At 40.7% G+C, this 14,973-nt stretch overlaps 1 protein-coding gene across 1 annotated transcript in view; it reads right to left on the minus strand.

Annotated features, from left to right (window-relative positions):
* The window catches only part of F13a1 (coagulation factor XIII A chain), a 181,570-nt gene that overhangs the window by 150,486 nt on the left and 16,111 nt on the right, over window positions 1-14,973 (minus strand). The window contains exon 3 of the mRNA XM_090356424.1: window positions 14,557-14,745. Within this exon, the coding sequence (XP_090212550.1) occupies window positions 14,557-14,745 (189 nt within the window). The remainder of the gene's footprint in view (window positions 1-14,556; window positions 14,746-14,973) is intronic.

A 14,973-nucleotide genomic window follows, 5' to 3' on the forward strand; every position in this document is an offset into this window, starting at 1 on the left:
TGTCATTTGGGTGATATTGTTTCAGAATGCCAAAGGCTTCTGTCTACCTTCTGTACCTAGACCTATAAGTCTGGTCCCTGGCTAACTTAATCTTGGGACATGGGGCCCCAAACATGACTTCTACATTTGGAACCAGCCAGGAGGTTAAGGGGAAAAATACTTTGCCTTTGTGGTTTTTCCAGACAAAGAAATAGGACTTAAACATTAGCCCTAAGTCCAAATGGAAAGCACATGCTTTTACTGCAAGTTAATAGTGATGTGAAGGGCTGGGAGTGTGGCCTAGTGGTAGAGTGCTTGCCTAGCATGCATGAAGCCCTGGGTTGGAGTCCTTGATATCACACACTGAGAAAGCTCAAGGATAGTGCCAGGCTTAGAGTTCAGGCCTCAAGATGTAAATTAATTAGGAAGCCTACAGAGTGGGAGAAGATCTTCACTAACCAAACAACGGACAAAGGCCTCATATCTAAAATATACCAACAGCTCAAAAACTTGAATCACTCCAAAACTAATCTCCAAAGTAACAACCATCCCATTAAAAAATGGGCCAAAGACTTAAAGAGAGTCTTCTCTGAAGAAGAAACAAAAATGGCCTATGGACACATGAAGAAATGCTCAACATCTCTGGTCATAAAAGAAATGCAAATCAAAACAACTCTAAGATTCCACCTCACTCCAGTTAGAATGGCCAGGATCAGGAAAACGAATAATAACAGATGCTGGAGGGGATGTGGCCAGGAAGGATCCCTACTACACTGTTGGTGGGAGTGCAAACTCGTTCAACCACTATGGAAAGCAGTGTGGCAGTGCCTCAAAAGGCTAAACATAGAGCTCCCCTATGACCCAGCAATTCCACTACTTGGCATTTACCCAACCATCCAGAAACTAGGGCATACTAAATCCACTAGCACAACAATGTTCATTGCAGCATTATTTACCATAGCAAAGATATGGAACCAACCTAGATGTCCCTCAGTTGATGAGTGGATCAACAAGATGTGCTATTTGTACACAATGGAATTCTATGCTGCTGTCAGAAAGAATGACATCGCCCCATTTGTTAGGAAATGGAAAGTCTTAGAAAAAATCATATTAAGTGAAGTAAGCCAGACTCAAAGGAACTTAGGCTCAATGGTTTTCCTCATTCGTCATAATCAGTAGAAACCTTGGGCTTTACTAGCAGAGACTTGCAACAGAGCAAAACCTTGATATATAAGGCCATATAGTATGAAGCAAATTGAAAGGACCTCCAGGATATTGAAACAAAAGCCATATAATGAATGATTGTTGTCCTTAATGTACTATGTTTCTCTCATCTCTTTTGCTGTCCCTTGGTTATCTCATATTGTTACAGTATCTCACTTTGTTATCTGATATATTGGATTTATTTGTATTTGGTTATTTGAAATTGGATGGGAAAGGGGAGAAAACCAAGACAGGATGGGGTGCAGGGGAGGGTAATGGGTACCAAGACATGTAAAAGGGTATCAATATATGTGAATTAATGCACCTTCTATCTGGCAAATATCATGTAACCCTTTTATTAATTACAATAAAAAATAGTGCTGTGAAGATTTCCTCATCCTTAATACACACACACACACACACACACACACACACACACACACACACACAAACGATCCTGCTCCTATATTTCTCTCTAGACAATGCCTTCAGGATCACGCTCTTCCTTTTTCTATTGTATCTTAGGAAACATTAAGCTCCAAAGGTTTACATTCTTGATATCTGTAATAGGCAGCTTGGGCTGCTGTAGAAGCATAGCATAGAGAAGGGTGGCCTGAAAGACTGAGCTCCTTCCTCACAGTTCTGGATGCCTGGTTGTCTAAGATCAAGGCTCTTGGAAGCCTCATCTCCTGGTGAGGGCCTCCTTCCTGGCTTAGCAATGGTGGCTTCTCCCCATCTCCCACATAGCAATGGGAAAAAAGACAGAGCTCAGAAGGGCACCATTCACCTCATTCCTGGGGCTCCACCCACATGACTTAGTCAGCTCCAGAGACTCCACCTCCAGACACCATCACAGCAGGGTAGGGTGTCATCACATGAATTTGGAAGAGATATGCACAGTTCATATATAACACTACTTCTTTCCTCTCCTCCAGCTTCCCTCTTATTCCTGTGCTAAAGGTTTTCAGGTTGTTCTGTTTGGACTAACCTTGAACTGAGCTTCTCATGACCAGATTCCTGGGTATGTATTATGGAAAGATCTGCACAATTTATTTTGGAGGGATACTCAATTTGAACTCAGGGCCTCACATTTATTAGACAGATGTACTACCATTTAAGCCATACCTCCAGCCCTCTTTACTGTAGGTTTTGTGGGTTTTATTTTTTTTCAAATAGGTTTTTTTTTAACCTGTCTCAGCTATCATCTTTTTATTATGCCTCACATGTAGCTGGGATAACAAGTATATGCCAGTATGCCTAGCTTTTATATTTTATGCCAATCCTGGGGCTTGAACTTGGGGCCTGGGTGCTGTCCCTGAGTCTTTTTGTGTTCAAGGTTAACTCTACTACTTGAGCCACCAGTCAACATCATGTCTTTTCTGAGTAGTTTATCAAAGATAAGAATCTCATGGACTTTGCTGCCTGGGTTGGCTTTGAACTTCTATTTTCAGATTTCATCCTTCTGAGCAGCTAGATTACAGGTGTGAGCCACCAACTCCTAGCACTCAGCTATTTTTGTTGTTTGTGTTGCTGCTGTCTAGCTAAAGTTCCTGGGCTGGTCTTGAACTATGGTCTTCTCAATCTTTGTCTCCCCAGTAACTATGATTACAGAAGTAAGTTGCCATGCCAAGCTCCAAGCCCCAACTTTTCAAGCTGCTTCTAAACTATCTGTGGAAAAGAATGTCTTCTTAATTACACTGGATCATGTTAATGAGACCTGGTCATTGGTAAGAGATCGTTTTCAGGGCTTACATTTGGGGAAAGTAATGAAGTAATGATCTACTGCAGGTTATCCAAGCTCTGAAATCCACTACAGCAAAGTGCAAAGATTCACTGAGCAAGCAGTAACTGCAGATTGTTTCAAAGAGGGGGGGAAGAGGGAGGGAGAGAGGGAGGGAGGAAGAGAGAGAGAGAGAGAGAGAGAGAGAGAGAGAGAGAGAGAGAGAGAGAGAGAGAGAGAGAGAGAGAGAGAGAGCGCACAGCCTTTGGTCCCAGGCATGTCATACTCTCCAATTCTGCCTTCCTGGAGATTGAGCCCTAAATAACCCATTCTACTTGAATCTGTGAAGAAATTCTTGTTCATCCAAAGCTAGTGAGCATCTACAGAACAATAAGCTCCTAAACTTCCAAGCATGCCCTCCTCCAGCCAGAGGGATATCTATTTGCTATTACTCTAAGAAAAACATTCCAGTGCCTCCAGTTTGATGTCAAGATATTCTTGACTTGTCTTGAGACTTTGCATTCAATTCTAGCTCATCCTTCTAGTCTCACTTGGCCAGAGCAGTTCCTGTCTGCCTTCAACATCCAATGCTGGTGAAGAATTTTGTAAGTGTAGGATCTGATTATGTGCTACATAGTCATAGTCATTGTTTACAGAATACTTCACATATTACAGTAGGTTTTCTAAAGACAGCAATAGACTACTGTATGTCTACTACAAGGGATATGAAGTCAGCATACCAAAAGTTGTCTACACTCCCATGTTTATTTTATCACTATTCTTTCTTTATTGTTGGGATAATGTATAGAGAGGTTACAGTTTCATTCATCAGATAGTAGGTGTATTACTTTTCGTACATTGATACCCCTTCTCAGGTTTTCGTCCGCATTTCCCTACCCCCGCCCCCTCCAATCATCTTGTTTCCCCCCTTCCCTTTCCTATTTCAAATAAACAGATACATGTATATATAATATACCAGGTAACAAAGTCAGATACAGTAATAATATGAGATTAACTATAATGGCAAAAAAGAGAAAAGAAATAATATAGTACATTAAGAAAAACAGTCACATAAGATAAAGCTCTTGTTTCCATATCCTAGAGTTCCTTTCATTTAGTCTCATCCTATATGACCTTATGTACCTAGGTTTTGAGCTATTGTAACCCTCTGCTAGGAGAGTCTTAGATGTGTACTAATTTTTACAAATGAGGGAAACCATTGAGCCCATGGTCCTTTGGGTCTGGCTTACTTCATTTACTGTTATTCTTGTTAAGAACCAAGATATTAAATAAAGAGAAAAGGCAAATGATATATACACATGATGGAATACTATGCAACTATGAAAAGAGTAATCTCCAAGCTCATCTATGTTTTCCCAAAATCTATTATTCATGTGAAGATATCCAGGTACACAAAGAGAAATATTGCATCATTACACTTTAATGTGGAATGTGAAAAGGTTTTCCTCATAAAGGAAGAGGTAATAATAATTATCAAGGTCTGAGAGGGAAAGGAGGAGAAGTGGTATGGAGATTGGTTAATGGGAACAAAGATAAAGCTCCATAGGGAGAATGAGTTCTGAGATATGGTTACACAGAAGCACATTTTTGCCAGTCCTGGGGCTTGAACTCAGAGCCTGAACACTGTCCTTGTGCCTTTTCCTCAAAGTTTGTACTCTACCACTTGAGCCATAGCACCACTTCTGGCTTTATGATGTATGTGGTACCGAGGAATTGAACCCAGATCTTTATGCATGCTGGGCAAGCACTCTACTACTGGGCCAAACTCCCGGCCCAACACAGAACAGTTATTAGAATTAACCAAATTATCTGATATGAATCAAAATAGCTGAAAGAGAGGATTCTGAATGTTCCTGTTGCAAAAAAATAAAATGAGAATGGCGGATAAAGATCCTAAATTGCCAAGAGCCTAAAGACCCAAAATATCATACTACTCCCCATTAAAATGTGCAATTATGTCTGGTTCTGTTGGCTCATGCCTGCAATTTAATTTATGCAGAAGGCTAAGACTCAGAGGACTGTGGTTTGAGGCCAGCCTAGGCAGTACACTTCACTAGACACCACCTTCAATTAACCAGAAAAACTCAATTGAAAGAGTAGCTGAAGTAGTAAAGTGCCAGCTGAACAAGAAAGCTGAGCAAGAGGAGGCCCTGCATGATGGGGCATTTTGAATTCCCCTACAGCCCCTTTCCCCTACAGAGTGTTACAAAATGCTGGACACAGCAGCAGTTTCTGCATCAGAAACTCCTTGAACCACACCGAGATGGCAGAGTCATTCAAGCTCTTGAAAAACAAGGCAAAGAAAATAGACAAGGGAACTAAAAATATGCCAGGGCCAAACTTTTGTCAGTGCAAGAAAGGAACACCCAAATAGCTTCAGAAGGTTCTGGCCAGAGATGGGACAACACATTCAGAGAAGCAGGCAGCAGGAATACTCATGAACAGACCTGCACAGTCCAGTGCTCCTCCCAGCTCCATCCAGCTAACGGGTAAATGCAAACAGTTCCACACAGCAGGCCCAGGGTGCCTGCATGAGGGTGAGCTCCTCCATGAGATGGAGGAAAAAGGAACAAAGGTCAGAAAAAATGTGGAGTCCTGGAGAAGAGAAGGATGACAAAAGAGAAGCATCTTCTGGAGCACCTTCTATTTCTATTTCTGGAGCACCTTCTGGTCATGGAGCCCCTGTTGGGTACAGAGCTGACTGAGTAGCACTTTCTGTAGGTAATCCCTCTTAAGGAATTTTGTAAGGATTCTGCTTTCCTGTATCCTTGCACTATTCAAAATAAGGCGAGTAACTGGGTCATCTTATTAGCAAGCAACCATCACTGAGCAGTTCAAAGAGCTTCTGGTTATTCCTCATCAGTGCTTGTAACTCGCTCACTGAGTGACCACAGGGCATGGATGATAGGTAATTAGACCACTTGGATACTCTCTTTAGTGGTTGTAATTGCACTTAGGTGTAATCCCTTGTCAGATGGAATGCTTGTGCATAAGGTCTAGTGGTTGGCGCATTAGTTTTCATTAGATAGCTTTTCCACTCCTCACCTCTCACTCCTGGCTTAAGATTTATGTGCATCTCAGGGAGTGGCCGCTCTGCATTGCGCCTGAATTCCAGACACCACTGGAAGAGCATACTTTCTATTACACTGGGGCTAGTGAGCCAAGATGACCAATTCTTACAAGCAAAAAGAAATCACAGTAAGACATAAACACGGGTAGATGGGCAGATCTGGACAAGAGATGAGAGAAGAAGAGGGAGAAAGAGAAGCATCTTTTTTACTAATACATTTTTATTGTTATTGTAAAGGTGATGTACAGAGAGATTATAGTTATATAAATCAGATAAAGAATATATTTCTTTTTTAAAAATGTCACCCCCTGGGCCAGGAGTTTGGCTTAGTGTTAGAGTGCTTGCCTAGTATGCACAAAGACCCAGGTTCTATTTTTTGGTACCACATACATAGAAAATCCAGAAGTGGTGCTGAGGCTCAAGTGGTAGAGCTCTAGCCTTGAGAAAACCCAAGGACAGTGCTTAGGCCCTGAGCTAAAAGCCCAGGACTGGCAAAAAAAAAAAATCATCCCTTCCTTCACCTACTCCTAGGTTTTCCATCCAGTCCCCACCCACATGTTGTATAGTTCATTTACAACAAAGAGTCTAGTGAGTGCCACAGCTATAGTTGTTTACTCTTTGTCCTGCCATTTTTATGCCTCTGTTACCCTCCCAAAGATAGATAAATGAACAAACAAGACCACAGGAAAAGAAAACTAAAGCAATAACAAAGAAAAAAATCTCTTTTTGCTATTTCCAGGAATTCATTTCTTTTTTTCCTTTTTTTGCCCGTGCTGGAACTTGAACTCAGGGCCTGAGGCCAGTGCTCTGCCACTTGATCCATATTACCTCTTCTGGCTTTTTCTATGTGATACTGAGGATTCAAGCTCAGGGCTTCATGCATGCTAGGCAAGCATTCTACCCCTAGGCCACACTCCTAGCACTAATTTCAATAAATATTATTTTATATGACCAGATATGCATGGATGTTACACATTTGCGTTCCTCTCAACAGAGGCATTTGTGAGATCTCCTTCCAACAACTGCGGTGCTCCCCAAGAGCTCCATGCCACACCCTGGATGTCACAGCTGCACGCTGGCCACTGTTATCCATGGGTCCTCAGCACTGCTTAGACACTGGGTTCTGCAGGCTGGGGCATGGCCTTCAGAATGACTGAGGAGGCTACAGTGTTAAAAAATGCCGGGCAGTCCCTCCAGCTTTCACACCAGCGGTTTCCTTCACATTAACAGAACTTTGGACAACAATCGCAGATAAAGTCTAACTGACAGTTGCAGAGATTCCATTCTGATATTTGAGGCATGAATGTCTCAAAAGTTCTGGGTATTCTATGTAGGTCTAAATATATTTTATATTTAGTTTTATTATGCTCATATTTATGTCTTTCACATAGGAGATAAACCTTAGACTTTTTATTCATCTGACCCAAACTTACATCATTTAATGTGATTCCCCCTTCCCCTCCCAGGTCAATCCACTTCACAGCAAATGAAATGAAGGAATATTAATCTTTCTGATGGATGAAACAATGTCTGTTGCATACATGCCATCAGTTGTAGGGAACTTTAAGCTGTTTCTATATTCCTTACAAAAGGGGTGATGTCATTCTTTCTGATGGCAGCATAGAATTTTGTGTATAAGTACCACATGTTCTTGATCCGCTCTTCTGCTGAGGGACAAGTAGATGCCCCAATTTACACTTCCAACAAAACTTGAAGCCACTATAGGAGAGAATAAAAGAAATACTAGAATGTATTGACATATGCAAGAACTTCCTGAATGGAACTCCAGGGACATGACAAGTAAAAGAGCGAACTGGCAAAGGGGATTGCATCAAGCCAGTGTTACTGACAAAAGTTCTCCAAGGTAGCCTCCATTTTCTGTCAAACAGTTTAAAAAGTGGAATAAAATTAGATTTTGTTAATAATCTACCTACAATTTTTCTTTTTTAATATATATTTTATTGTAATTGATAGAAGGGTTACATTATATTCACCAGATACAAGGTGCATTACTTCACAAACATTGCTACCCTTTCTCATGTTTTTGTCCTCATTTTCCTCCCCCCACTCTCTCCCTTCATCTTGTTTTCCCCCCTGCCTTATCCTATTTCAAATAAAGAGATAAACATATAGACAACACATCAGATAACAAGGTAAGATACTGTAACAATATGAGACAACCAAGGGCCAGCAAGAGATGAGAACATAATACATTAAGAACAACAATCACACATTATATGGCTCAAGGCTCCTGGTTGTTTATAGAACCACATTTCAAATTCTTATCAAAAGGCACAGAGCCGTGTGCCAATGATTCACACCTGTCATCCTAGCTACTCAGAAGGCTTTGATCTGACAATATGCATTGGAAGCCAGCCTAACAGGAAAGTCTGTCAGACTGTTATCTCCAACAACTGAAGAAGTCAGAAGTAGAACTGTGGCTCAAGCAGTATAGCACTAGCCTTCAGCAAAATGTTCAAGGAAATGGGCCAGGCCTAGGTTCCAACCCCTAGGACCTGCACAAAAAAAAAAAGAAAAAGAAAAGAAATGTAAAGTTTTAATGCTATACTGAACTAACTCTCTCCCCCCTCCTCAGAATAGCTGTGTTTTCCAGTCCACTAGGTGAACTCTTATTTATCCTTTAAGACTCAACTCAAAAATCCCTTCTTGGAGAATCCCTCCCATTCTCCTCTCATTCAACCTCTCTTCTATGTGCCTACCAGGCATGCTGCTCAAGAAATAGGCATGAACTCAGACTAGGTCTGGCTGTGTCTTCTGACTGTGGGTGTCCTGAAGGCCGTTGCGGAAAGTCTCACTACTGTGATCCCAGTTTGGCTCCTCTGATCACCATAAGTTCAACAAATACTTAAAAGAAAAGGACATAGACTTTGTAGTAAAAGAAGCCAGGATTTTATAAAATAAACAACTTGGATAATCAGTGTGTGAATATAAAAAGGATATTTAGAATTATATATATGTATATGTATATACATATATATGTAAATATCAGTGAAGGGGGTATTATTATCTAAATAAAGACATAGTAAGGCAGTGTTTGTAGTAAAACAGTTTGTGGAAATGCCAGGATAAACAAGATTCACTTCTGACTGCACGTCTACTCGGGGCATTTAATTCACTAATGGCTTTGTTGTGCATCTCCAAGAAGACATAAAACACAGCATGATTCAAATGTGTTTGGCCACACAACCTTTTCTTCTCCCAAGGAGCCTCTCAGGAGAAGGGGTCATGGGAAAACCACTCCGGGAAACAGTGTCCTAGTTTCTCAGATGCCATTATTGCTCTTTTCACAGATGCTTAAAAATGAACACATTAATCATCAGTGAAGAAGCCTACAAGAATACAATTTGAGGAGGGAAAACAAGATGAGGGGAAGGGATAGGGGAGGGAAATGGGGACAAAAACATGAGAAGGGGTAGCAATGATTGTTAAGGAATGTACCTTCTATCTGGCGAATATAATTCACCTATTAATTATAATAACAATTTATTTTTTTAAAAAAAAGAATACAATTTGAAATAACAGTTTAGAGAAGTGTCCGTTAAAGATGGTAAAAAAAAAAAGTTATCCCCTTTCAGCAAAAGGTAGTATCCAAAGTGGCTCTGTATCATATGTAGGTAAATCACATATCTAACTAAATTTATCTGGACTTGTCTTTCAGATTGCTTTGGGGGTTTACAAATGGGTTAAGTGTATCCATTTGTAAAGGTTTATATGTCAAAATCTTGGTTCTCAAGGCAGTTATGTAGAGAAGCAGAGCCCAATGGAAGGGAACTAGGTCTTTGGAGGAATCTGCCTTGTAAAGAATTAATGCTGACCTTTCTGAGCCAGTTGCTTCTGTGAGAATGGTTGTTTGGATTTAGAGTGAGCTGGACCCTTGGTTCTCTCTGGCTCCCCCTTGTGACCGCTACCTTGTGTACAGGCTCCCACCACAAAGCCATCTGCCAAGACACCCACTGGTGGATTCCTCACCAGAGGCTGAAAAATGGGACTTCCTAGCATTGGACTATTCACTCTTCCAAAGAGTCAACTAAATAAATCTTTTTTTCCTTATAAACCACACATCCATGGCATTTTGTTACAGCAACAGAAAGCAGATGAGAACATAAATTTTAGAATGGGCTTCTTTCTCTAATAAGCTCCTAAAGGATCTGCTCATTTTCAATAGCTTTGCACAACTTGAGACCACCAAGCCCAGTCCCCTGTTTCATTGTTCTTCACTTAAAACATTCCCAGTCTTCCTCACCTGATTCACAAGACCCACTAAGGAGAAAGATTCCTCTTTTAAGTCCATCTTTTACTCATGTGTTCTGCTTCTACCTCCTCTGGAATTTGCCCTCAGCCACCCAGTATTTCTCTGGAATCATCAGGATTCTTGCTGACTGGCTCCCTCTCTTCTGCCTTTATATACACACAAATAAACACGCAAGCCCCTCCAATTCTATGACAAATGCCAAATTAAAACAATAACTATTTAAATTTTCTTATCCAAGCAGAGTGATGGTGACTCACATTTACAATCCTAGCTGCTCAGGAGGCTGAGATCTGAGGATCTGATATTCAGAGCCAATCAAGGCAGGAAAATTCCTGACACTCTTATCTCCAGTTAACCACTAAAATGCCAGAAGTGAAGCTGTGGCTCAAGTGGTAGAGAGCTAGCCTTGAACACAAAAATCTCAGAGATAGTGCTTAAGTCCTGAATTCAAAAAATAAAAAAGAATTCATTCATTTCCTTCAGATTTAATCTAGGATTTGCTACACCTACTTATTCTCATTGCATTTACTTTCAGATCTTAGAATTTAGCTTCTCCCAAAGTGAGGAGGAGGAGGAGGAAGAAAGAAAAAGAATGGACAATGATTCCCCAGAAGATGTGTGTATGTCACAAAACATGTCTGTTGACAGCAGAACCCCATCAATGGGATCACATCACTTTGGTCCCCTCTTCACATTTAATAAATTCAGCTATGATTTCCTATTTAAGCACATGACCCTCTTAGACTTGGGACACTGTTCTGCTTCAATTATACTTCTACTCCTATGACCATCTGACCTTTGCCTCCTTCAGGGACTCTAGCACCCTGATCTTTTCCCTAGAAGTTGTTTCCTCCCAGGACTGCAGTCTCAGTCTAGTGCTTCCTTGATTTACTTTATCTGAGACAATCAAGATGCGAGATGCCCACATTTTCTTAGACCACCCACACTTCCCTGCTTCTACTGCAGACTTCTGTCTGAACATTGTTCATCTCAAAGTCCCCCAACTTGTCCAACTTTACTATCTTCAAACAGAAATACACTTACCTCTTCTGCTCTCTATGTGTTGTGACCAGGAGAGGCACCTGGATTTGAAGAGTACCCAGCTCTTTCTGGTATGGGCTAGATGAGTTGAGAAGTTACTAACTTTAAGTCAGCTGGAAAATAATCATAGTCCAATGCCCAGAAAGATGCTTGAAGCACTCAGTGGGAAATACATATTTGTATGTGAGGGTAGATAGGTGTACATCATGTTTGTATATACATGTGTTATGTATATTTTATGAGTGTGTACATGTATGTATGCATGCATGTTGTTCTAATAGTTGCATGCTTGGTACCCAGGGATAATGTGTTTTCAATAGGAGATATTATCATCATTATCATACACATTATGAACTTCTAGCACATGTCATCAAAGCCAAAAGGAAGTAGCAATGTGAGAGTTGCACTTGACTCTTTCCTCCCTCTCCTCTCTTATACAACCACACATCCAGTAGAGTTTTCCCTCCATATTTCCCAAATCTCATCACTCCTATATTTCTCTAGCCAACCGCCCTAACCTAGGTTGTCATCCTCTCTCCCCTGAGCATTTTTATCCAATCTGGACATCCTGTTTCAGTAATCTGGGTTAGAAGGAGCATGCCATCCAGCAGGAAAATTCTCCATGCCACTGTCATCTTTAAAACGCACCAGAGACTGAAGACTAGGTGGGTTTTATTACCATTATTCACAGAATGAGTGAAACAGAAATCATTTTGATAATAGAATATTAGATGGTTAATGGTAGGGTCTGGCATCTTGTTTTCATAGTAGGGGAGGTTGAAGTTCCTTCCACCTGGGTGATAGGCATGCATGAATCCCTGGAGACAAGGGCAAGCACTGGAGAATCTTCCAGTCCTGGCCTTATATCCCTGAGCATGTGATTAAACTATAGGGAGAAAAAAAATCAACCTCTCAGTGACCCACGGGCTCATAGGGGCAAGCATTCACTCCTGTCTTGAGGGAGCTGGGAAGGACAACTCAGAAGTCTTTCCTGTGGATCACTCTCATCCTAGCCAGAATGACTATTATCAAAAACAAAGCAAAATAAACTCAAAACAACAAGAAACCCACAAATGCTGGCAAGGATGTGGAAAAAAGCAACCCTATAAACTACCAGTGGCAATCAAAGTTCATGCAGATTCTATGTAGGGAGCTGTCTGGAAGTTCTGCATGAAGATAAAAAGAGAACTATTGTATGACCCAGCTATGCCCCACCTGGGTGTATATTTGAAGGCAAGCAAGTAAGCATACAAAAGAAATACCTGAACCTCTGTACTTAGTAGCAGCTGGAATTTAGGATCAGCATAGGTGGCCACCAACAAAAAAATAATGGGTTAAAAAAAGTGGTAGATACAGTGCCAGGAGTTTACCCTAGTGGGAGAGTGCTTGCCTAGCATGCACGAAAACCCAGATTTGATTCCCCTGTACTACATACATAGAAAAAAGCTGGAAGTGGGTGCTGAGGCTCAAGTGGTAGAGCCCTAGCCTTGAGAAAGTCCAAGGACAATGCTTAGGCCCTGAGTTCAAGCCCAGGACTGGCAAAAAAAAGTGGTAGATATACAAACACACACACTATTATTCAGCATAAAAAATAACAAAATTTTGTCATTTGCAAGAACATGGATACAGCTGGAGGGTACCATAAAAATGTTTTATTTCACATGCAGAAAACTAAAAATGAGTAGAAATTAAGGGTGGGGGTATAAGAGAATTAGAGGAAGCAGGATGAGGGTGTGCATGAGTACAGTTAATGCATGTTTGGACACGTCACAAAGAATTCCATTGATTTGTTCACCTAATGTGTGTTAGCAATTATTCTAATAAAGGATAAGTCTTAAAAATAAAAAAGGAAGAAATGAATGGAAGAAAAGAGAGAGAAAGGGAAGGATGAAATTGAGGAGAAAGGAAAAAAGAAAAAGAGGAAATGGAGGAAGCAATGAAGGACTGAAGGAATCGAGGAAGGAAGGGAGAGAGGGAGGAAGAAGGGATGGAGGTAAAGAGGAACGGAAGAAGGAGAAAGAAAGGGAAGAAGAGAGGGGAAGGGAGAGAGGAAAGTAAGCAGGTAGGGAAGAAAGAAAGAAAGTTCACTAAGAAGAAAATGGAAGTTTGTTTGTTTATATGTGATAAGCAAATGCCATGCACTATGTCCTCAGCTTAGAAACAAAGGGACACTTCCAAATATCAACACCTCAGTTCATTTTAGACAAAGTCACAGGGAGGCAAAATGGAACAATTGTACAGGACGTTATTTTTCTATAGCTTGCATATAATAATAGTATTCTCCAAATAATAGTGATTTTTTTTGTCAGTCATGGGGCTTAAACTTGGGGGCCTGGGCGTTGTCCCTGACTCTTCAGCTCAAGGCAACTGCCCTACCTCTTGAGCCACAGGACCACTTCTGGTTTTCTGATGGTTAACTGGAGACAAGATTCTCATGGGACTTTAGTGCCTGGCTAGCTTTGAATCTCGATCCTCAGAGCTCAGCCTTCTGAGTATCTAGGGATTACATGTGTGAGCCACCTTGTCCAGCTTCTATAAAGCCTTTTTTATTCATTATGACAATCACATTGAAAAGGTGATTTCCATGGTTTTATTCAGTTCTTCCGAAAAAGCTATGGTACCACTTTTTGTGTATGTGGCTATGAGGAACTAGATCGAGGTCTTCTAGTACTTGCTGGACAAGCTTTCTTTGAGTTAAATCCCCAACTCCACAGCACAAGCTTCGTACAGTTGTTAGATTTTCTCATATATTTCATTCACAGTTGATTTGAGTTATTTTAACCTTTAATTTGTGTACAGAATTGTGTGGGCCTTTGATTTCCTATGTGTATGTATTCCTGGTATTCCTGCTATTCTTGAAAATTCCATACAAAATAAATCAAATATTACTAGCTGTAACTTAAAGAAAAGGGTTCCTTGACCTTATTAATTTGAGAAGAACTCTAATTGGAATGGTAATTCCTGCAATCATTCTGGATACTGTCAATTTTCAAGAAGGGAATGTAGTATAAAGCATTCAGTGAATTTCATTGGACCATCCACTTCTGACCCACCCACAGGACAAGATTCGTGCAGAACAAACTTTGGGAGAGACATATGTGGAAATCACATGCTAAGATCTGTAAGTATTTACATCATAGGAAACTAATGAAAACGTGGTGGGTTAAAAGTCACAACTAGTGAGCTGTGCTCTCCCTCTTTGCACTGTGACCCATGCCATCATGTCTAGGGCTCCCACAGAGCACTCACCAATGACGTATTCCACTCTGAAGTGATCTCTCCTAGGGTTGTACGGACGATTGAAGTCAATCTGGACGTAGAAGGATTGTCCTCTGCGGACAATCAAATTGTTGTTGTCATACTGGTCTGTGTGGTGATCAATCTTGTTGCTGTCCCATCTCTCTTTGAACAGGTGAACACTTGTGACATGAAGGTATTCTGGACATGGAAGAAATAATGGAAGGAAACTGTTAAATGGCCTTTGGTTTAAACATAGACTTAAAAAAATGCCAGGTTATTTTTCTGAAGAAGGAGGACGGTAATAAAAGTCTGTATGGAGACAGCAGGGACAGCTGATCTGACCATCATTCTCTTGTAATATTCTTGCTTAAAAAGAGAGTTTTGCAGCTTTTTCCATTCATGATCTCATTTTAGATCACAGAACAC

The sequence above is a fragment of the Megascapheus bottae genome, chromosome 22, assembly GCF_031878675.1.
Source record: "Megascapheus bottae isolate mThoBot1 chromosome 22, mThoBot2.hap1, whole genome shotgun sequence".
Classification (NCBI taxonomy): Eukaryota; Metazoa; Chordata; class Mammalia; order Rodentia; family Geomyidae; genus Megascapheus; species Megascapheus bottae.